The sequence below is a fragment of the Chrysemys picta genome, chromosome 11, assembly GCF_011386835.1.
Source record: "Chrysemys picta bellii isolate R12L10 chromosome 11, ASM1138683v2, whole genome shotgun sequence".
In the NCBI taxonomy this organism is placed as follows: Eukaryota; Metazoa; Chordata; order Testudines; family Emydidae; genus Chrysemys; species Chrysemys picta.
Genome location: NC_088801.1, coordinates 73,845,270 through 73,868,572, shown reverse-complemented (window position 1 = coordinate 73,868,572; position 23,303 = coordinate 73,845,270). Strand labels below are relative to the sequence as shown.

Sequence of the window (23,303 nt, the reverse complement as noted above, 5' to 3'; positions counted from 1 at the left end):
AGAGAGCAACAGTAGTTAGAGGAAGTGGTGGTTTATGGCACTGTTCCAATTGTAGCAAACCATGGAACTGGTAGTAAGTCTCAAGAAATCCACACCAGTTTCCTACAGCGTCTGCATTATTTGCCAAAAATCAAGTAAAAAAGATGTGCGTGAAGCCCGTGAACAAGAAGGAGGGCAACAGCCATTGGAAAGAAACGGCAAGGTGTCAAATACAGAGAGGCCATTGATAGAAGTGAGTCCAGCTTTCATTCAGAACAGACACTAACAGTCATCTGGCACAGAAATTTCTATGCCCAATACATTGACAAAGGCAAAATCCAGAGGTTACAGAAAGCAAAAGCATCTGCAACTTCTGTATCATATGTGGCAAGATGTAGTGATCCCAATAAAGAGACCAGTGTCTAATACAAGACAGTGCAGTTCTGTGAAACTTATAGACTGGAGATGCTGCCTGTTTTGTCAAGAAGCGTGCCCTAAACAGAGGCTTACCTTCGTAACTACATTCAAAATGAGTGAACAGATAACGAAGGCAGCTGTATTTGACCACAAAATGAGTGTTTGTTTACTGGAGTAAATAACCTCATAGCTGCTGAAGGCAGGTACTACCTGACTTGTTACATCCCATTTATGAGGTCTGTAATGCAAAAGAATGAAGGTACCAAAATTACTGACACAGCAATACTTTGGCTTCAAAATGAGCTTCAGCATGCAGCCAATCAAAGGCCATATTTTGAAAGTATCTGAGTTTTGGCATCATTACAGCAATCTTGCAAAGGAAACTGGCATTGAAATTCCCCACTCCTATATCAGTCGTAGATCATCATTCAAGGGAAAACTCCATGCTCATTTGGATGATTTAGTTGGGGATTGGTCCTGCTTTGAGGAGGGATTTGGACTAGATGACCTCCTGAGGTCCCTTCCAACCCTATGATTCTATGATTTATTTCACTTCATTTCATTGTCTCTCAGCAGGAGACTGATCAAGGCAAAGTATCAGGGGGTAGCCGTGTTAGTCTGTATCTACAAAAACAACAAAGAGTCTGGTGGCACCTTAAAGACTAACAAATAAATCTGTTAGTCTTTAAGGTGCCACCAGACTCTTTGTTGATCAAGGCAAACACTCCTAGTTCCAGCCAAGTATAAATATGTACCCATCTCACAAACAATGGATTCTTGCCATGATGACGAGATGGCCATCTGCTTTTACCAGCCCCAAGAAGACATATTTCTGTCACTGGTACATGTTGTATTGAAAATTCGGGGAGATGCTTAGTCAGATCCTGACCACAAAGGTTTCAACGTCAGTGAGAATGACGCAGTTGCTTGCACTCCAGATAGCCTGTACATGTTCCTTGTATAAGGCCAATTTCTCCTTGACTCTGATGCTGTTGAAGAGAACCTTGAGAAACAAGAATTAGGGAAATTCCAGATGCTTAGTGTAGCTCAAGACATTGTATACGGTGTGAGTGGTGGAAAGAAAGGGACACCAAAGCATATTGGTCTTGAAGTGCACCTCCCATCAGGCAATACGGTCAAAACAACTTGTTCAGCTTTTCCCATAAGGCTGTCCACAGTATTACTTATGAAGAAATCCTAAAGGTGGACACAGCCCTTGCAGAGAAAACCATACAAACAATGGATGCTGAGAATGGTGTTGTTATTCCCCCCAAGCCTGGTTCCCAGGAAGTTTGTTCACTATAAAGCCACCAATATTTCCATAAATGATGCTTCTCTGAATGGCAAGAACATATTCCATGCAACCCAAGTTGCTGCTTGGCAAAGAGAATCTACCCCTTATCTAAATGTTGAATGATCTAAACAGCAGCACGCTCAATACTCCTGATGCAGTTGATGCCATCAAAGCAGCCAATGTAAGAAATAGTAAAGTTAAACCAGTATTCAAGGGCCATGTTTGCAAAGAGTGGTACTCAGACTCTGAAGAACAGTGCACAGCTGCAGTGCAAACAAGAGCTTCTGATATTTAGCTTTATCATTAAATATCAAAATGAGAACCCAAGAGGTGAATGGGCCCATTTCAACCAGTTGTACACAACAGAACCAGAAATAACTGCCACTGGATACTTGCCAGTCATTCAAGCTCCTGCCCATAAACTAGACACCCTCAATACTCTTGTATGGAGATACAAACATGTGCACATGTTTGTGCTTGGGCTGTAGAATGTGGGTTGATGAAACTGTACCGTAAACTAATGGAACTAAAATGGGCCACACCAGAGTAGAGAATTTGGCTTTTCCATTATTAGGAGGGATGAACTTATAGGTCAGCACACACAGGCTTCAGGACTTGCAGTGGATTGAAAGTGGAGTTCTTGGTCCAAACTCTGAGCAAGCTATGAATGGCAAGTCATACATTAAGGCAACACGGGCCCACAAACTGACATTTCAAGCTACTGTGGTACCTGCTTCTTCCACAACTCTTGGACTTTATAGCAGTGCACGATCAAGAGCGCAAAGAGGATATTGTCAAAGCTCACCAGTTACATTCTTATAGTGAGATCACATCCATTTGTACTTGAAAGAGTTTGAAATCTCACATCCACATTTGTGAGCAGCAAAGGTCAAGGTAGTGTGAACTTCAGATTTTGGTGACAGTACATGGAAATGATGGCCCTACTGCTCGTGTTCAACCATGCCCAGACAGAAAGAAATTGGGAGATGCAGCTCTTCACCCTTCAAGCGTACACTGCCATTCTTCATGTGATATGACCATAAAAACTATGCAAAGTGAGGTGCCATCTGCATTGCAGAAATGCATCAACTACCAGCTGAAGTGCTCGAGGAATTCCTGCAAGAGAACTTTGTTGTCAAGAGATCATGTCAGAAGTTCAACCAAGTAGACCCTGATCAGAGCCAAGAGTAGCTTAATGGCACAGGGAAGAAAGGAGGTGGAATTTTAGGCATTGCCAACACTCAGCGCTCAGCAGACAGGCCTTTTCTTACAACCCGAGAGTCCCTATCACAGTGGACACCAGAGCCATGTTCCATGTTGGTTTGGATGACCAACTTATTCACAAATCTTTCATGGGGTGTTCATCCCACACTAGCCTAGGCAGGGTTAATGAGGATGAGCAGGGGCCAATTAAGTGGATAGGCCACAGATGAGGGAAATTAGGTGGGCTAAGTAACCACAGATTGATGAAGGAGCCCAGCTGAGAAGGAACAGGTGGGGTTAGTATGAACCCAGGAAGCTGACAATAGAAAGGGGCTGCAGTGAAGGACCCTGCAGCCACTCTCTGGATGTCAGGAGGACACTCAGAAGGAACAAAACTCAGCAGGAGAGTAAAAACCCAAGGAGATCTAGGCCATGAAGGAAAAGTTTATTCAGAAGGGTGATAAAGCAAAATCCTGAGAGAGGCTGATTAGGAAAAGGCTCAGGAAAATGGCAGCTAGGTGGGACATTGCAGACCTTGGTCACTGATTAGAGAGTCCCTGAGCTGAACCTGGAGTAGAGGGCAGGCCTGGGTTCCCCTACCAGCCACTGAGGAAGTGGCATAGTCAGGGCAGTGAGGAAGAAGACTGCCACTGGAGAGGCTTTGATAACCCCCTGGAAGGGGAAAACACACAGTGACCTGGCCGAACAGCCAAGCCATGTAGACAGAGCACCCTGAGTCTCTGAGAGAGAAAAAGAGAGAGAGGGGGGTGGCAGAGCACGTGAGGGGGCACCAGACCTGGAAGGAGCTAATCCCCAGAACAGCCAGCTAGGAGGTGCCCTAGCAGTGAGTGGTGCACCCATTACAGGGTCAAGAAAGCCAAGCAAGCAGTGAGACAAAGAAGATGAGAGTGCACTCTTATGAACACTTCAGAGGTTCGAGATTTTCTCCAGGTAGGAACCATATTTTTCGTTGCAAAATATTGCAAAAGATCTGGCTGCTGAAGTGATACAAGACACACTGTTGAAGGCATAGATCCTAGTGCAACTGGAAAGCTTTGTGAAGAAATGGCTTATGGCACAAGAGGGAGAACCTGAACGTGTACACATTATGATCCACTACCAAAAAATAATGCTCCAACTTTTTCCGTGATACATGAGGTAGGGAAAGAAGTCAAAGGAAAAGCCTCAAGCATGAAGGCAGACAGAAATATTCTTCAGCAACTTATCACAGCCTATGAAGCTGGCAGGACTGCGAATTTGCAACATACTTTGAAACATGAGTTAATGCTTGTCCCTTTGGCATTAGCACACACAAACGGCAGTCTAAGAACAAGCACAAAAGCAGTACTGGGTGATGTACAGACAGCTGCCCACCAACAGTTACCCCTTTGGGGAGAAGCTGTCTTGTGACAGACACACAAGCTTTGGGACAAGCTATAGGAAAGCCATCAGTAGCCAAAACATTTGGAGACCTTGCAGGGACATTTGTAAAAACAGTACTTAGGACTGGAGCAGACTTCCACAGAATAGATGTGTTTGAGAGGTCCTACAAGGAATCTGTTAAGGGTGGTACAACTAGGGTTACCATACGTCCGGGTTTCCCTGGACATGTCCAGCTTTTGGGTCTTTAAATAGCCGTCCGGGGGGAATTTGTAAAAAGCTAAAAATGTCCAGGATTTCCCCCGGACAGCTATTTAAAGATCCAAAAGCGGCTGACAGGGCAGCCGTGCCGGCGGAAAGCAGTACTGGGAGCAGCATGGAGCGGCCACGAGAGGTGGATGCGGGCGGCCCGGGTCCCCCTGCCTGGGGCTCCCCTCGCCCTCCGGGGGGTGCGGGCTCCTCCTCTGCAGCACTGCCCACCGCGGGGCTGGAGCTCTCCTGGGGCTCTGCCCTGCACGCGCCCAGCACCCCCAGGGCTGCTCCTGCCTCCCTGGGCTGGCCCCAGATCCCCTTCCCCAGCTTCCCCACTCCAGCAGCCCCCTGCCGGGCCTGTTCAGCCCTCGGCCCCACCGGGTCCTGCCCTGCCTCATGCAACCTGCCCCTACCCTGCGGCGGCCTGGCCCGGGGGGACTGGGGGAGCCGCAGCAAAGCCTCGCCCAGAGCTGGCACAGGAGACGAGCCTGGCTCCGGCATCAGCCGGGAGTGGAGCCACACACACACACCCCTGTCGGCTCGGCTGGGCTCAGCCCAGCCCAGCCCAGCCCTGCTCTTAAAGGGACAGGGACCCCACCGCGGCTTGGCCCGGCCTGGGGCACGTGGGGGGTGTCATCTCACCCACCCGCCTGGGGGGGCCCGCCGAGGGGGGTGCTCGGCACCATAGCAGCGCAGAGGGGAGGCCAGCGATGCACCTTACTCTCTCCTGCACTGCCAGCCACGGTCTTGCCTCCTTTCCCCAGCTCTGTGAGGCACTGTACACCTCAGAGCGGCAAATGGTAGCAGATTCTGCTGTCTTCAAGCAGAGTCTAGCCCTGAGTGTTTATTTCCGCAGCAGTGAGTTTTCGGTTTGGTGCATTCACTCCTTATCTCCCTGGTAAAGTGTAACAAAAGCCCTTGGCATTCATTTTCTCAGTGTTTCTGGGAATACCCTTTTCAGTTTCATAGATTGATCTGGGATCTTTCTTTTGCTGTTTCCGGAGAGAACTGTTGACAGGAGGGAGATATGTCCCTGACTAGAGGGCAGGAAGCAAATTTGACTAGACCAGTTGTGCCTTCCTTTTTATTTGTTACTATAAACTGTATTACACATGAATAGATTGCTAATGAACTTCCACCTTTGGGTTTCTGGAAAACAACTCACTCTAATACTTGGAAGATGCAGGGACCTTTGGTCTTAAAAAATGAAACATCAGACTCATTAAAAGTGCAGTGGTCCATTTATGAAAAATCCTTCTGAGACCGTAGTTTAATGCTGAGATCCCAATAGCCTTACTATAGAAATAGAAAGTAAAACAAAGACATTCTTGATCCAGGTCAATTAGAGCAGTGGTTGTCAATGTTTCCAGACTACTGTACCTCCTTCAGGAGGCTGATTTGTCTTGAGTACCCCTCACTTAAAAACTACTTGCTTACAAAATCAGACATAAAAATACAAGTATCACAGCACAGTATTACTGAAAAATTGCTTATTTTCTCATTTTTACCATATAAATTATCAAATAAATCACAACTCCCAGATTGAGAAACACTGGTATAGTATATAGAGCAGTATAAACAAGTCACTGTCTACGATGATGGTTGCATATGCTTCAATAATTAGTTTGGCAAGGCCTTCTATATCCAAGTTACACACATTTTTACACAATATCAGGCAAACCAGCTTGGATCTCTCACTATTCATGTCTCTGTACTAATTGTGCTCTGCATCATTTCACAAAAAAGTTATTTAACTGAGCTTGAAATTTGTCATTATACTAAGATTTCTAAAAATACCTTTCTAGAAAAACTTCCATTTGGCTTCCCAGTAAAGAAAAGGACTGTATATAGCTTGTTTGTTTGAATTTTGAGGCCCATACAGTCCCTGAAATGACACTGCCTTGGTTATTTCTCACAGTACTCATGATGGGTTGGATTGTCACAGCCCAGCTCAGCCGCACAAGGGAGTAAATATTATCTTTTCCAAGTAGACCCCGCTGATATGGGGATGCCCCTTTAAAGGAAGGCCCCAGGACAGGTATGGACAGGGGAGTCCCTCCAGTGGAGGGAGAGGTGAGTGTCAGAGGTAGAGTTACCATACGTCTGGATTTTCCGAGACATGTCTGGCTTTTTGGTCCTCAAATCCCCGTCCAGGAGGAATTTCCAAAAAGCCGAACATGTCCGGGAAAATAGGGAGGCATGGTAAGGGGACCACCTCCTCCCCAGGCTCCAACTTTCCGGGTTCCCGCCGCTCTCCACCGCTGCGGGGGCCAAAGCAACTTCCCCAGCGCAGCAGCAGCCAGGGGGTGGGAGGGAGGAGGGGAAACGTGGGGTGCTCAGGGGAAGGGGCGGAGTTGGGGTGGGGAAGGGGCGGAGTTGGGGCGGGGGCAGGGAAGGGGAAGGGGCGGAGTTGGGGCAGGGTCCCGTGGAGTGTCCTCTTTTTGCACTATTGAAATATGGTAACCCTAGTACAACACAAAAATGCTAAAGAGGTACAAGACCCATCCGAAGACTGGTGGAAGTCAAATATGTGCATCATCCAAGTAACTGGATGTATTTCATTGAGCTTCCAGAAAATAAGGAGGACCTTGAAACATTTTTATATAAGCAACTAATGACAGAAGAACCGTATGACAAAATCATCAGTCTGGCTGGTGGATTTCAGGATGAGGCTGAAATACAGTGTTCAACAGCAATAGTTGACACCAATCAAGTGTGTGCTCATCAGGAAGAAGCAGACACAAAAATGATTTTACACGGTCCACAATGATGCTGACCGTGTGGTTGTCGCAGCCAGGGACACCGATGTAGGGTTTTTTCGGGTCGGGGTGGCTATAGCAAAATGACATGTAGGCAGCTTTGGATGAAACCAAAGTACTTTCCTCTTCATGCCATTTGTGAGAAAGTACAATATGGACCCACTGTTCTGGAAACTCTGCTCCCATTTCATGCCCTGACCGGTACTTCTTTTATTGCTGGACAAAGCAAGAAGACCTCATATATAAAGTTTTTCAGCAACACCATCAGCTTCTAACCGTCTTGTAAAATGTGACCTAGACTCAAAGGAGGTGAAAAATGCAGAAGAATTTATTTATAAAATGTATGGCATGCCAGAGGACCACAGCACTGACAAAGCACGTTATTTTGTTCACACACATGTAGTCAGGGTCGGCAGGGGAGGGCGGCCAGAGCGCGGGGGGAAGGCGGTGAGCCCCAGCCGGGGCTCCGCTCTCCCGGCGGCCGGGGGGAGGGCGGCCGGAGCCCTGGGAGGAGGGTGGAGTGCCCAGCCGGGGCTCCGCTCTCCCCGGCGGCCAGAGCGCCGGGGGGAGGGCGGAGTGCCCGGCTGGGGCTCCGCTCTCCCCGGCGGCGAGCCCGGCCGTGGCCCCGCTTTCCCCGGCGGTCGGAGCCGGAGCACTGCACCGCACCGCCCCCCTCCAGGTGCCGCCCCAAGCACAAGATTGGTGGGCTGGTGCCTGGAGCCGGCCCTGCATGTAGTCATCAGAAGCTTTACCCCCAACAAGTGAGGATCTTTTTGTTCACGTGCAGAGAGCTCACTACCAGTCACTAGCTTGGAGACAGTCCCACTGCCCAAAAATCCTGTATTTCCTCCTCCAAAGACAATGGGTTGGAAACCGGAAGACAGTTCCTGTAACAGCCACCAATGCCAGTAGATTGCATGGAGGCAATATTCTGTGGCTGCACAAGAGGGTGCAGAAGTCAGTGATGCAGGTGCAGGACAGCACAACTTGTTTGTACAGGAGCATGCAAATGCAGAGAACTGGAACCAGGTTGTGTCAATGTACGTGACAGTTCACCAGGACAGTACTATCAGATAAAAATATCTGTACCATAATATGTGACCTAATAAGACTGATTCAATCTGCCATTGTATACCAAAGTTTCTTGAACTAGTACATTAAGGTGTGTGCTTAACTTGTGTGCATTAAAATGTTTACTTAAGGTTTAGTCAAGAAATATTTTCACTTGTTTCAAAAATGGGTGTTTTCAGAGTATGTGTTGCTCTTTCATGGTTGTATAACGTATTAAAATATTTCTAGTACATCTTGCAAATAAGAAACTGAAATCCAATGGCTTTATAAAAAGGTTGTTCATATTATTTGATCACTTTCATTACATCCTATTGCTCATTAAGAGCCAACTGAAGTATAGATTTTAGATTTATAGAATATCAGGGTTGGAAGGAACCTCAGGAGGTCATCTAGTCCAACCCCCTGCTCAAAGCAGGACCAATCACCAGGCAGATTTTTGCCCCAGATCCCTAAATGGCCCTCTCAAGGACTGAACTCACAACCCTGGGTTTAACAGGCCAATGCTCAACCCACTGAGCTATCCCTCCCCCCTGTTATGTTAATCCTAGACAAAAAGGAAATAAAGATTCACACTCCAGCAATTTCCATGTTACTTTGTTTGTGAGGCCTTTATACACAACATACAGATTGGTAACAACCATATTTGGTTTCAGCACACCCTAATTATCTTAAAAAGACTTTTTATCAACTTTTAACAAAAAAAAATGCCTCTCACAGTTAACTCTTTTGAAAACCTGCCTAGTCTATTGCTCAAGAAACAGACGTTTTGTCTCTCAGGAAAGTAACATTCATTTGTATCTATGAATTATTTTTAAATAAAAAGTAAACAAAAATAGCAAAATAAAATATTTTTGTAATACATGTTTATAGTAAATTACTTAGAGGGGTTGAGTTCAAACTGATTCTTCACCTTAGTTCACATTGTCATTTTTTCCCCTTCAACTAACATTAATAAGAAAGCAGTAACCACCTTAATGTCTAATGCCCTGGCTTTTTTCAGCTTTAAGTCAAATTCTTAGCATTATTTAAACATAGGAGCTGCATCTAATATAATATTAAACTATTTCACTGAGTCAAAAATTTGAATGAATCCTTACTTATCTTAGAGATAAAACATGTTTGTAAAATCAAATGTGGCCTAACATTAAACAGAACAGATGATCTATGCTTCTCTTTTGGTTCTAAGGGCCATTTTTCAACTGGCCTCTAAAAACTGTTTGTAGTATAAGTGAGAAAATCCTTTTTCACATGTATGTTGATTTATTGCAAATGCAGGGAACCAGTTTTTCCATCTGATGCTATTTATACATGTGCAAATAGAAATTGTTCAGTGTGCAAGCAAAGTGCCTGCAATTATAATGGATGTATTTTTATTTCTTATGTTTAGTGCAGTGGTAATTAATTACTCCAATCATAGACAAGGTACTGTACAAACATAACAGAAAGACAATGAATTTGCTGAGTGAATATCTGCCTTAGAAGGTGATGTTATTCCTTCAATCTTGAGTGTGTTGGGATGGGATGATACTCCATAACACATTGGTGTTATCAGGTTAATAGGATTGGCAGGTGTTGTATTTTAATTGACTCTTCTTTTGTTTTGCATGCAGGCATATTACAGGCAAGTTTCCTGACTACCCTAATGAAGAGGAGGGAGGTTCAACTGCGATTTTTTCTCAAAAAACCCCAGACCAGGTATTTTAACGCCTCTCCCCTCTCAAAAAGGGATAAAATGCTTAGAGGTTGAAACTAAGAGAAACAAAAGTGTCCACACTGAGATTTTATAGCAATGGGCTCCACTGGTCTAAAATGTTTTGGTTAAACTTGTTATTGGGATGGCAATGGCTATGTGCTCAAAGTACATAAGAACGGCCATACTGGGTCAGACCAAAGGTCCATCTAGCCCAGTATCCTGTCTATCGACAGTGGCCAGTGCCAGGTGCCCCAGAGGGAAAGAACAAATCAGATAATCAAGTGATCCATCCCCTGTCGCCTGTTCCCAGCTTCTGGCAAACAAAGGCTAGAGACACCATCCCTGCCCATCCTGGCTAATAGCCATTGATGGACCTATCCTCCATGAATGTATCTAGTTCTTTTTTGAACCCTGTTATAGTCTTGGCCTTCATAGCATCCTCTGGCAAAGAGTTCCACAAGTTGACTGTGCGTTGTGTGAAGAAATACTTCCTTTTGTTTGTTCTAAACCTGCTGCCTATTAATTTCATTTGGTGAAACCTAGCTCTTGTGCTATGAGAAGGAGGAAATAACACTTCCTTATTTACTTTCTTAAGCAAGTAAATTTAGTGTTTCCATTACTCCTTTGCCTTTATAAGCAGAGATTAATTCCCATGTAGCATATATAGCTACTAAGCCACATTTAAGGCGATATATAAAGTATGTAAATTACACATTGTAAGGGAGTCAAGGGCAAAGAAGTCTCTTAGGGTATGTCTAGACCCAGCCGCTAGTTCGGCGGCTGGCAATCGAAGTTCTGGGTTCGACTTATCGCGTCTTGTCTGGACGCGATAAGTCGAACCCGGAAGTGCTCGCCGTCGACTGCGGTACTCCAGCTAGACGAGAGGAGTACTGCGGAGTCGACGGGGGAGCCTGCCTGCCGCGTGTGGACCGAGGTAAGATCGAACTAAGGTACTTCGAACTTCAGCTACGTTATTCACGTAGCTGAAGTTGCGTACCTTAGTTCGATTTGGGGGGTGAGTGTAGACCAAGCCTTAGAAGAGTTACACCAGTTTACCTCAATGAATTTTTTAAAATGTATTCAATTAGACTGATGCAAACCCCCAATGTAGATACATTTAATCCATTTTAAACCTGGTTTTAAGAAGTTTAGTTCGCATCAGTAAATTACCAAATTAAGCTAAATCATTTTAAGTAAGGACTCGTATGTCTCTACATTAGGTGTTTGCACTAATCTAAGTACATTGATTTTAAAATATTTAGTTAAACCAGATAAAGGTTTCTAATATACACCAGGCTTAAGTTGCTTTAATTTACTGCCACTGACCAATAAAAAGGTTTAAGTTAAAGTGAGGGAAGAGGCTTAGTTTATCTGACACCTTTTTGCAACCCCTCTCAGTTGCTTTTCCTGTTAAAACCTTTTTCTGGCCCCTCTGACTAATCAAAGCAGCTTGTAATCTCTTTCCTTGACCATCAAGGTGTCACATGGAGAATGTGATTAAGCTCAGTTGGCACAGCAAAGGCAGAGATTGGCACTCAGAGCCATTTCCTCCATCAAAAGTGACCTTAGCTGGATGATGAATCTGTTGGGGAAATAACCTTGGGAACTCCTGTACATGATAGTAGAATTTGACCCACCGAGTGAACCAGACTGGCTGTAAATATTGTGTAAATATTGACTCGCCTTGCCTAAGGTAGAGTGCTCTCAATGTCAGTTACTTTGCTCAGAATAAGGAAAATGATAAGAAGTGGATCTCTGTGTCTCACCAAAACTCTAGCTTACAGTTTGCTAGGGTTAGCCTGCCAGTCTCTATCTAAACCTCATTGTTGTTCAGCCCCAGACAGAATGAGGAAAAACAGTCCGTTACGTTTTTCAGGTTTTAAAGTAGAAACATATGCCGGAGTCAAGAGGGCTTTGTAGGCTGTTCTAAGCAGCGGGCAGCTGCCCAGCAGGTATTGCTTATTATTAGAGATGGCTTCAGGGGACATGAGGATAATTAGACCTGCCCCTGCCAATAAAAAGAACAAACAAAATTCAAAAAGAAAATATGAAGAGAAATGGTACCACCGAGCAATACCGATTTGCAGTAGATTTTGGAGTATGGTTTTTTTCCCCCCATTTTTAATTCCTATCTTCATTTATTTTGCTATATTTCTTGGGCGTCTGCTTCATCACTACATTATAAATACAGGAATTCTAAAACCTGGAACAACAGCTTGAGAGATTGTTTTACTATCTGCTTTCTCCTCGCCCTAAACGAAAACAATACAGAAGAAAAATACCCCTATTTCTGCTGGCAACATTATCTGATTTGACATAATTGCTGCCTCCATTTTTCTCCTTAAGATCAGTATAATTGCAATCAGAATATGATCCACGTTCTCTCAGATATTCAGAATCTGTTTGCCCTATAGAGGGGATACTGAAGTATGTTAATGAATTTGTTACCTGACTGTCAAATATACAAGTAAAGGATCTTGTGTTTGTCTGACTCAACATACTGTTGATGCCGGAAGAACAACTACTATGCAATTGTTTTTGTTCAACTCTGGTATTCGGGGTAATATAAATCAATGGGAGTTTTGCCATTGACTTCAAGGGGGCCAGCACTTCACCTCTTGTATGTATTACCTTCTGTGAATAGGTTGGTTACTATCCAGTTAAACTCTATGAAAAATGAAGACAGGATTGTATTTAAAAGTGAACATTTGATAAAGCCTTGGGTAAAGACACTTCAGGGAAAATAAAATAAAAATTTATCATTTCACAAACCGTTGCTACATTAGTATACATTCAATATTTCTTTCTCCTTTGATGACTATGACCTTATTTGACTTTATAATATAGCCTGGTACTTCTACACAAACTATGCTTTTGTACTTTGAGGGTAATTTTGTGCATATATTTAACAAGGTGAAATATAAATAATAAAAAATATTAATAATAATAATAGTTAAAAATAAAGTGTGCAAAAGGTGTCCTCGTAGGAAATTCTCTGGTTATTTATTTAGTGAAAAATATATGATTTCTTTGTTCATAAGAGGTTTTTGTCCCTTAAGGAAATAATTTAAGATTTTGGTGAAAATCAATATAATCTTACTGCATCTGTTTCAGATTTTTATCCCGTCTTTTATATCCTTCTATGAAGACAGTATTTGCCTTTGCTTTTATACTACTGCCAACAAAATAACAATTTGTTTCTGCAATTAATCCTTCTTAATAAATGACGCTTCACTAGAAATAACCCACTACAGTTGCTGTCTAGAAATCACATCCTCCCTCCAATTACTTCCAACATTCAGAAGCTTAAGAAATGAAAGAACCTGCTTTCTGGGATTTCTGGTTGCAAATTAAATGTATGTGTCAAGAATAGAAAGTCAGTTCTGAATTACTGTAATTTCAGCTTTATAATGTGCAGACAGTAATGGGGGCGGGGGGGGGGGAGGGAGAATTATGTGCTGTCTCCTGTGCAAACACATGTGCGTCATCCTGACTGGAGACTATTTGCAATACCACAATACAAATTAGCATAATTATTATTAATCAGTACCATGAAACTAAAATAGTTCATCTATTCAGACAGTCAGTTTGTACAGGTATAAATAGCAATGCTTTAGATAACCCCATTATACCTAGGAAAGACTCAGGTTGGAGAGTTACGTCATATTTGACCAAGGTATCTTGAACCACATTGGTTTTGTATGTGTTAATGTAACCCTATATTGAAACATTCACATACACCCCATATGGAATGTTCTGTTCACTTGTTAATTAATACTTTGAACTGTAATACCTACAGTGTGAAAGACAGATTCTGGAGTTTCTATAGAACAATCGCTTCCTATAGCCAGCTCTGCAAATGCACTTAATCCTGACCTGCAACACACTGCTCACAAAAGGTTCAGGCAGTGAACACAGACTGAAAATTGTGCCAAATTACATAGGCCCAGATTTTCTACATTTCCCACTAATTATGGGTGTCCAACTTAAGAAACCTTGGGCGATTTTCAGAGGTGCTGATCATGCACCCCAGAACATCAGGGCCTAAGTATCTCAAGTTACCCACACAGAAACCAAGGCACCCAAAGGTTCAAGTGTTTACTGGGGAGTAGCCAAAGCACTAAGCTAGCTGTGCTTGTGAGTTAAACCAGGTTTGAACAGTGTCTGCAAAACTAAAGACAAGTGTTAATCTGCCATTGATCACAAAGTGTGGCAGACCCTCAAAACAAACTAAGACTTTGCAAAGTCCAGGGGGACCCACAAAATCCCACTCATCATCTTGGATCCATTCCTGCAAGGTACAAATCCCTGTGGCTGCTTTTAAAGGTTTAAAAGCTTAGGTTTTGTTTGTAAATGCACACTGGAGTGTAAACATGCCTTACCAAGAGGAAACAAACTTAAAGGGAGCTAAGGGAATTCATTTCTCAAAGGGAGTGAATCCAAAGTGTTACCTCCAAGTAGCATGATGGGATTTTGAGGCTTCCAGGTCTGCCACACTTAATGGACATATGCTTAGCCTAAGTACCACGAATAACTGACGTACGATGGCACCACTTTAACAGAAATATCCAGCATATAAAAGGACCTGTAATTTAGTTTATTTAAGCAAGAGAAGCGTTAACAGGGGTCTGGACGTTACATACAACAAAGACAAGACAAAGAACGGATGGTCCAGTTGTAGGGCACTCACCTGGGAGTCAGGCAATCCCTGCGCTATCACAGGATGAATGTGGGCAAGTCACTGAGGGTGGGATTCACAAGGGGGAGTTAGGCGCTGCAATGCCTGGCTGTTAAGCACCCTGCCACCTAGTGGAATTCACAAGCCTGAGTTCAGGCCCAGGGTCCCTGTACAATGCACGGAGACAGGGATTCACACAAATCAGCACGGTGAGCCTAGGAGAGGGGTATGGCCTAAGCCCCACCCCACCAAAGTAGTTAGAAGCCTCCCTCTACTTGGCATTCACAGCCATAAACCTCCTGGAGTTAGGCGCCTAGGCCAGGTTAGTGGTTTTTCATGAAAAACCAGGGGGGGGGAGGAAATGATGTGGAGCAGGGATTTGAACTTATGTCTCCCAGGAGAATGCCTTAACCACTGGGCTATGGGGTATTCTGGGGCAGGTACCTCTCAATCTCTCCTGTTGGAGCTGTTCTACTGTGTATACATAATAAAATATTCACTGGGCCAATGAGAGTGAATGGGAGTTAGGCACCTAACTCACTTAGGCATTTTTGGAAATCCCACAAGGCACCTATTGCATCTTTAGGTACCTAAATACCTTTGCAAATCTGGCTCTTCATTAAGTACTATAAATCTAAGATTCCCCATTTAAGAGGTAGCTTGCCTTTCTCAGGTGCCACAGCAGCATTATTTCCTACCCCATCTTATTCCTGGTTCACTGGTGGTGTCAGTCAATGAAGGGATGAGAAGTCCAAGGCAGGTCAGGCCTTCTCATCAAGAAGGATGCCAAAGAGATTTACATTTATTAGGGGGAGGAAAGTCTACTCAAAATATCTGCTTGGCCAGTTACTGACTAGGTGCCAGTTTCACCTTCAGGAAAGATGCTGCCTTTAATCAACCAGTTTCCTGAGGATCTAGTGGCTTAGTAGCACATTAGCATTCAAGTAATTTCTACACGTGCATTAGGATTTTTGGACACACTGACTCATACACTGGAATCACAATTTGAATTGTTACTCCTAGCTCAGTTTAAGGGGGTTGCTCTGACTTAACTACAGCAATTTAAATATTTATTTTAATTAAAACTGATGCAACCTGTGAGTAGTCAAGGCCTCTAGGCCTGTGTGGAGGATCTCCTGTTAGAAAGGGAAGGTCTTTTCAGCCTCAAAATGGACAAGAAACTAGGAAAATTGTGCCTCTAGGTTTCTGGGACTACTTCTGTCTTTCTTTTCTGGCTTGATTGTTTCATCTTCTATCCAGTATCAGAAACCTTACCTGGTGTTTTCAGGTTTCCAGCATCAATCCCAGAAGAGGAGGCCTTGGCAACATCAGAATTGGAAGGATAATCTAAAACATTTCAAGAAAAGAATGGCTTTTTCCAACATGCTTTCCTTCAGGAGAAAGGCTGCAGATACCATGGGTTGCTTAGGAACCCAATACTAGTTTTAACTTCCAGTTCCTTTCCCTCTCCTTTTGGGGATGGTTTACTTGATTTTCTAGTAGCCTAAAGTGGAATTACTATGGACCGCTGGGTACTATAGACCATTCAGCGTGGATAGGCAATCAAGTTCCTCTCTATGCCACATCCCAATGTTCCCCTCCATTCTTTCCAGGAATCTCTCTCATGAAGAACTGCTCAGAGCAGAGTGGGAGTAGGGCTGTAGAAGTAGCATCTCAGAAATACCGAGGGAAAGGCTTCTATTCATGGTACTTCCTCATATGGAAGAGGAAAGAAGCTCTTTGTGCCATTATTAACCTCTGGAAACTGAACAGCTTCTTCAGAGAGTTCAGGTTCCACATACTGACAATAATTTCTGTCACTGCTTCACAGTTTCAGTGCAATGAGACCTTCTGACATGAGACCTTTTGTCACCCCTGGATGTCTATTAGAGATAGGTAAACTCCACCCTGAATATGGCTACACTCTGTTTGGGGTCTTGATCCCCCATGTCCATTTGTCACTACTGTTCATTCCACTTTCCTCTAAAGACTGATCTGAGAAACTCAGTTCACAAAGTGCCTGCTTTCACAGAGCCATCAGACTAGCTCAGAGCAGATACATCTGTTCTTATGTGGTGGTGCTGACCATTTTTTACTGCAACAACAGTATTTATCAAGCAGCTGGCAGTGGTTAATGCTCATCTCAGGCATCAATGTAGTCCTGTATCTGGATGAGTGACTAGTCTAGGCCCATTCACACCAAGGATTAGAAGAGTCATTCACTCAGTGCAGAGTCCCTAGGTCTCCAGGTAAAGCGAGAGATGATCACTCTTGCACCATTAATTGTGTGGCAATCCCCTATTCAGCTTTGAAAATCTCAACCAAGATTCTTATTTTTCACCCTTATAAAATTGGGCCAAACAAGACAGAAGAACAATAATTCAATACCAGGACAGCAGGCTGATGAATACAGAAAGTCTGTTCAACATCTTTCGATATCACATTATTCACATTTATAAAACAAATATCTATCTTTAATCATAATCTGAAGATACTTTACTTTTAAAATAATGCCAATAGAACTCAGAAGTGCTGCCTAAAATAAAAATATTTGGTAACTTTCAGGCAGAGTTACAGAAATTCTCACTAAATAGACCTACTCCAGAGTTGTTTGTAAATGGTTACAGTTATCCTTTAGTTACCAGCCAGAGCAGGGAATGGAGGTGGAAGTAGTTTGGACCTCTGGAATCGTACTACCACTTCAGTTAGGAAGAACTTTTGAGTACCTCTGTTGGTTTTGGATACAACAGCCCAGCTGGGACAATAAAAACCCATTTTGAACTCTAGTCATTCTATTAATCTATCCAGAAGAATGAAATGCTTCACTGCTTATCAACGCAAGATATGACTGAATGGTGCTTGGGGTTTGAATTACCATATTTAATTAAATGTAAGATACTGAAATGCTTGGGGAAATCCACTAATGAGATTCCAATGATTGCAATGTATAGACATGTCTATTTTCCTCCCTTTCTTTCCACTGTGAGATCTTTAGTGCATCTTTAAAGGGCATTCTTCAGAAAATATATTTTACTGTTATAGATATGTTTGTTTTAGCCTTAGAAATATTTTGTCTTCCCTATTTTATTTTTTCCTGTGTTGTCAGCATTTTAAAAATGTATTTTTGCAATTAAACACCAGAGTCACAGAGCTTGTATTTCATCATTACCACTGGTTACCTGACATGAGAATTAAATCTCCAACATTGTCTATAAATATTGTTCTAACATTTTATACAGTTCCATCCATCTGGGACATTACCATTCATGATGGGAAATGTCATCTTCTTCCTTTGAGTTTCATGCTAGTCCTGTTTCAGGTGACCAGATAGCAAGTGTGGAAAATCAGGACACTTTTTTTTTCAGGCGTATATAAGACAAAGCCCCTTATACTGGGATGTATGGTCACCCTAGTCCTGCTATAAGGGACTAGTTAACATTGCCTATGTTGCAAAACAAAAATAGCAAGATCACTGCAAATAAATGCTTGATTGTGATGACTCATATGTTTGGGCACTTTTAAATAACCTGCTTTTCCTTGATAAATTTGAGCCTTAATACCCTCTCTTGGGGTGCCTTTGTGTATGAGTCTGTCTTTGGTGCTTCCTATTAGGACTCCTCCTTTTTGCCTGGTTTTTCCCTTAGAATCATAAAATCATAGAACTATAGGGTTAGAAGGGACTGCAAGTGTCATCAAGTCGAACCCCCTGCCAAGAAGCAGGATTTGTTGTGTCTAAACCATCCAAGACAGATGGCTATCCAGCCTCCTTTTGAAAACCTCCAATGAAGGAGCTTCCATTACTTCCCTGCATATTTTGTTCCATTGTCCTACTGTTCTTATAGTTAGGAAGTTTTTCCTGAGATTTAATCTAAATCTTCCATGCTGTAGTTTGAACCCATCGCCTCTTTTCCTGCCTTCTGTGGCAAGAGAGAATAATTTTTCTCCATCTCCTTATGGCAGCTTTTCAAATATTTCAAGACTGCTATCATGTCCCTTGCTTAATCGCCTCTTTTCCAAATTAAACATAACCTTTGCTCATATGGCTTGCATTCCATCCCTTTGATCATCCTTGTCACTCGCTTCTGGATCCTTTCCAGTTTCTCTATATCCTTTTTAGACATTGTTTACCAAAACTGGACACAGTACTTTAGCTGAGGCCAAACCAGCGCCGAGTAGAGCGGTACTATCACCTCCCATGACTTGTATACTATATCTCTGTTAATGCAACCCAAGATTGCATTTGCTTTTTTGCAGCAGCATTGTATTGTTGACTCATGTTGAGGTTGTGATCCATCACAACTCACCGATCCTTCTCAGCAGTGATCCCCCATTCTATATTAGAGAAGAAAATAGTATCTTTGTCTTTGTTGAATTTCACTTTCTTTTCTATAGCCCAGTTCTCCAATTTATCAAGATCCCTTTGAATTTTAGCTCTGTCCTCTTAAGTGTTTGTAACCTCCCCTGCCACAGCTTTGTGTCGTCAGCAAATTTGATCAGCGTGCTCTCTATTCCTACATACAGGTCATTAATAAAAATGTTAAATAACACCAGACTCAGAACAGATCCCTGTGGAATCCCCTTGAGACCTCCTTCCAATCTGACAGCATTCCATTAAATAGTTACTCTTTGTTTGTAGTTGCCCTTGCTTTAGCATATCCTACTCCCACTGTACACGTAAGGCTGTATCAGAATTTGGCTTTGCAAATATTCAGTTGGATTTTTGGATGAAATGCTTCTATTTAGCTATAGCAAGTCAGTTTTTCAATACCTATTTGAAGCCAAAAAGTAGCTGAAGCTGACGGAAGTCTAGGATTACACATTGCAAAATGCCTTGTAAGACACGTTGCAACAATGTATTTTTGGAATGAGCAGCAGGCCTAGATTTCAGCACACTGCAGAAGCATTGTAACAGCCAGATTAGAGAGCCATGAACTCCACCAATTTACACTGGACAGTAGGAACACTATCAAGATGGAGAAAACAAGCAAGGTGATTGTCCGGGGCAAGCCTGAGGCAAGGCCCCAAATGATGTCTGGCGTCTCTGGGAGTTCAGCTCTGGGAAAGCAGGGCCCCGATGCCCCTTTTTGTCCTGAGAGTTCAACGAGGGGGATGAAGGGAGTATGGAGGGTACTCAGAGCCAGTAAAGAAATGAATATAGGGGAGGGGGGGAAAGGAATTATTAAAAATGAAAAACGTGGGGACAGGAAAGAAAATATAAAGGGGGAGAGAGAGACTCATAGAAAGAATGATATAGAAGGCAAACAGTTGTATATAAAACGTATGCATGAGAGTGGGAAATAAAAGGGGGCAAGGGGAGAGAGAATGGCATAAAGAAAGAATTAAGACCCAACACCTTTACAACTAGTAAAATATAACGAGCCAAGTCCTTAGCTGTCGGAAATTGGCTCTATTGATTTTAACAGAGCTATACCAGTTGACAATCTGGACCTCTGAGTGTATGGTCCTATATAGTGTTTGGCATCAGACAAATACCATTTCCAAGGGGGTCCTATATTCAGCCAGATATTGAAGCTAGACATCCACTACATCCCTAAAGGAAACATCTCAAATTCCATCTATATAAAAGCAATCTGCTTTGGAAACACTGGGCCAAATTCTGAGGCGAGTCCAAGACTAGAAGGGGTCTAGGTTATGCATCTTTTTCTTGCTTCTGGGCCCACTGATATGTTATGGCTCTGGGTGGAATTCAAGATGTTGTTTCAGTCTATAAAGCCCTGAATGGTTTGGGACCTAGTTACCTCAGAAATCACCCCTCTTCCACAGTATATTGCCACCCCTGATCTAACCAGAAGTTCTCGAGCGGGAGCTTCCTCAATGTAAATGAAAGAGAGCGCCATGCAGGGTGTTCTCAGTGCTTTGAGACTTGCTCTCCCAACCCCCTGCGTCTGCCAAAACCCAGATGTGGTAGCCTTCTGGGCACACTACAAAGCCTATCTTTCACCTCTCTTCTCTAAGGCTGTTGTAAAGGGAGTGGGTTGAGGTGGATACATTTATGGGAAATCATTTGCTAATTTTGTGGTTTTAACCATTGAGGTAGATGTCCAGAGCACAGACTGGGTGCTTATCGTTATATTTTTGACATGTAAAATAAATAAAATCAGTCCATTTATACTCACTAACAGACACTTAGCAATGGGTGACATTTTGAAAATAGAGATCAAATAATGAAAAAAAGCACAAGAACGTGAAACTGAAGGAGGGAGAGAAATATCAAATCATGGCCCATTCTGAAAGTGAAAATGTATTTCAATTTGGCAGAAACATCCCTTATCCTGCTTCCTAATACTTTAATATTCCTTATATTTAAAAACATCAAGATAATGGTGTGTGTTACTTTGATCTCTCCCAGGTTGCTGCCGAGCTGGCTGCTAAAGAAGAAGAAGCAGCTGTAAAGAAACAAACCAAAGAAAAGGGGAAAAAAGAAAAAGGGAAAAAGAAGAAGAAGAAGAAGAAAGGGAAAGGGAAAGAGAAAAAAGGAAAGATGGATACTGTAAGGCATTTTAAAATGTGAATTTGTTTAGTAGTTTGTTAGAGCGGCAAAAGCTTCAGGCCTGTGCAATCCATGTGGCATCGCTGGCCTCCATTCATTCAGGGTTTCTGCATGTAGACAAACTGACTTGCCACCTTTGCTTCAGCCCCACTTACAGGAGGGTTGGAAGAGGATGAGGGCCTCATGCATCTTACTTTATCTAAGTTTGATGGCCATGGAGACTTTATTTAGGCTTCCAAAACCAGAGGCTTGGGGTGGGTGTTTGTGAAGCTGCCTGTATCTGTGGCAATAGCTGGAGGAAGTCTGCCTGTGGAATGTTGATGTGGGAGGATTGACTCTGGGGGTATGGATGGGAAAGAACATGCTTAGAGAGTGTTACACTGCTTTAGAAGTATGGTGTGTTCTCCACCAAGCACAGGCCTCTTTGGGTATGTCTACACTGCTGTTCCAAACCTGTGGCTGGCCCATGTTAACTGACTCAGGCTTGCAGGGCTTGGGCTAAGGGACTGTTTAACTGTGGTATAGACAATGTTTAATTTGTGCCAGGGCTTGCCAGGACTGAGTCTCAGGACCTCTAGGCTGGGCAGTTCATAGCCCCGGCACCGCTGGACTTGCTGCATCAGTTATGAATGTAAAAATATTGGTGAGCCCCAGCACCTCTTTCATAACAAAAGCCCTGGGTATAGACATTCAGGCTTGGGCCAGAGCCCGGGCTCTAGGATCCTGTGAGGTCTGAGGGGTACCAGAGCTCAGGCTCCAGGCCAAGTCCAAACATCTATGCTGCAAATGAAACAGCCCCTTAACCTGAGTTCCACAAGCCGGAGTCAGCTGGCACGGGCCAGCCATGGGTGTCTAACTGCAGTGTAGACATACCCTTGGTGTGCAGATGACAGAATGCTGGCTATCACCCTGCCCAAGCATTACCTCTTTGGAGCATGGATTACCTGGGCAAGGTTAGCCACCAACACCCTTTCACTCAAGAGGTAGAAAGACCAGCATTCTGTCTGCCCTTATGTATCCAAACACTGTGAAACAGGCAAACTCTCTCCCTGAAGCTAACATTTTGCCAATCCAATCTGCACGCTTGCTTATATTTCAGACTAATTTTTTTAAGTACAATTTACTATCTGCAAACCATTTATTTTATCATGTAAACCAATGTTTTGCTATTCTGTAGATAGTGGCCATGTTTTTTCAATTCACTTACTTAAAATGACCCTAAAGTAGGAGCTCTTTTCACCGCAAGTTGTTTGTAGGCCAAATTTATGTTTTTGCTAACAAAACTACTAGAATGCTATCCTCCCTGAAGGCTTTGAAAGATTGAGATTCTGTTGCTCCAATTGGCTTTTTTCAATAGCAGGTTCATGGAAGAACACACCAGACAAATGATATGCCAACCAGAAGGTTGTGATGGATTTTAGCTGCATTGTCTTAATTCTAAATCATGCTGTGCAATCAGCATTTTTTACTTTTGCTGTAACTGCAACTTTTGTTGCTTGTGAACTTTCTAGAGTGAGTTCGTTTTTTGTAGATACCATTCATCTTTAATCTTTTAGTGATCATTATCACTGAGTGTTAGGAGCAGGGGACTCCTGGGGCCCAGACATTCCCTCACTGTAAACTCTTCTGAAGAGAAGTTATACGTTTAGCTCTAACTGTGGGACACTCATATAACATGAAGACTAGGGTTTCTTAGGCAATGTCCATCAAGCTGTCTGAAACAACAGAAACAGCTGGCCACGAGACTAAACTAAGTGAAATAAATAAGTGTCAATCTTTCTAATTTAGAGGTTATCAGATTCTGACCCTGCAATGTGGGAGCATCCATATACAGTATATTTTAGGTATCTGTCTTCGTATGCCAAAGATACTAGGTAGATATCTGAAGAACTTTAAACCCATCCTCTTCTGCTCCAGTCAGAACTACAGAGCTAGCAGGATACCCGCTGAATCCTGTGTTACCAAGTTAGAATGCCTCCACTGATTCACACTGGTACAGTGCAGGACACATTGTAGCCCTAAGAGAAGAATCAACTAACAGTCATTGCATATCTCTACCTAAGTAA

General features: G+C 43.1%; 1 protein-coding gene across 3 annotated transcripts in view; it reads left to right on the top strand.

Moving 5' to 3' along the window:
- The window catches only part of IQCA1 (IQ motif containing with AAA domain 1), a 151,365-nt gene that overhangs the window by 67,245 nt on the left and 60,817 nt on the right, over positions 1 to 23,303 (top strand). For all 3 annotated transcript variants that reach the window (XM_042854528.2, XM_042854525.2, XM_008172583.3), the window contains exons 7-8: positions 9,966 to 10,050; positions 21,097 to 21,237. In XM_042854528.2, coding sequence (XP_042710462.2) covers positions 9,966 to 10,050; positions 21,097 to 21,237 — 226 coding nt within the window. The remainder of the gene's footprint in view (positions 1 to 9,965; positions 10,051 to 21,096; positions 21,238 to 23,303) is intronic.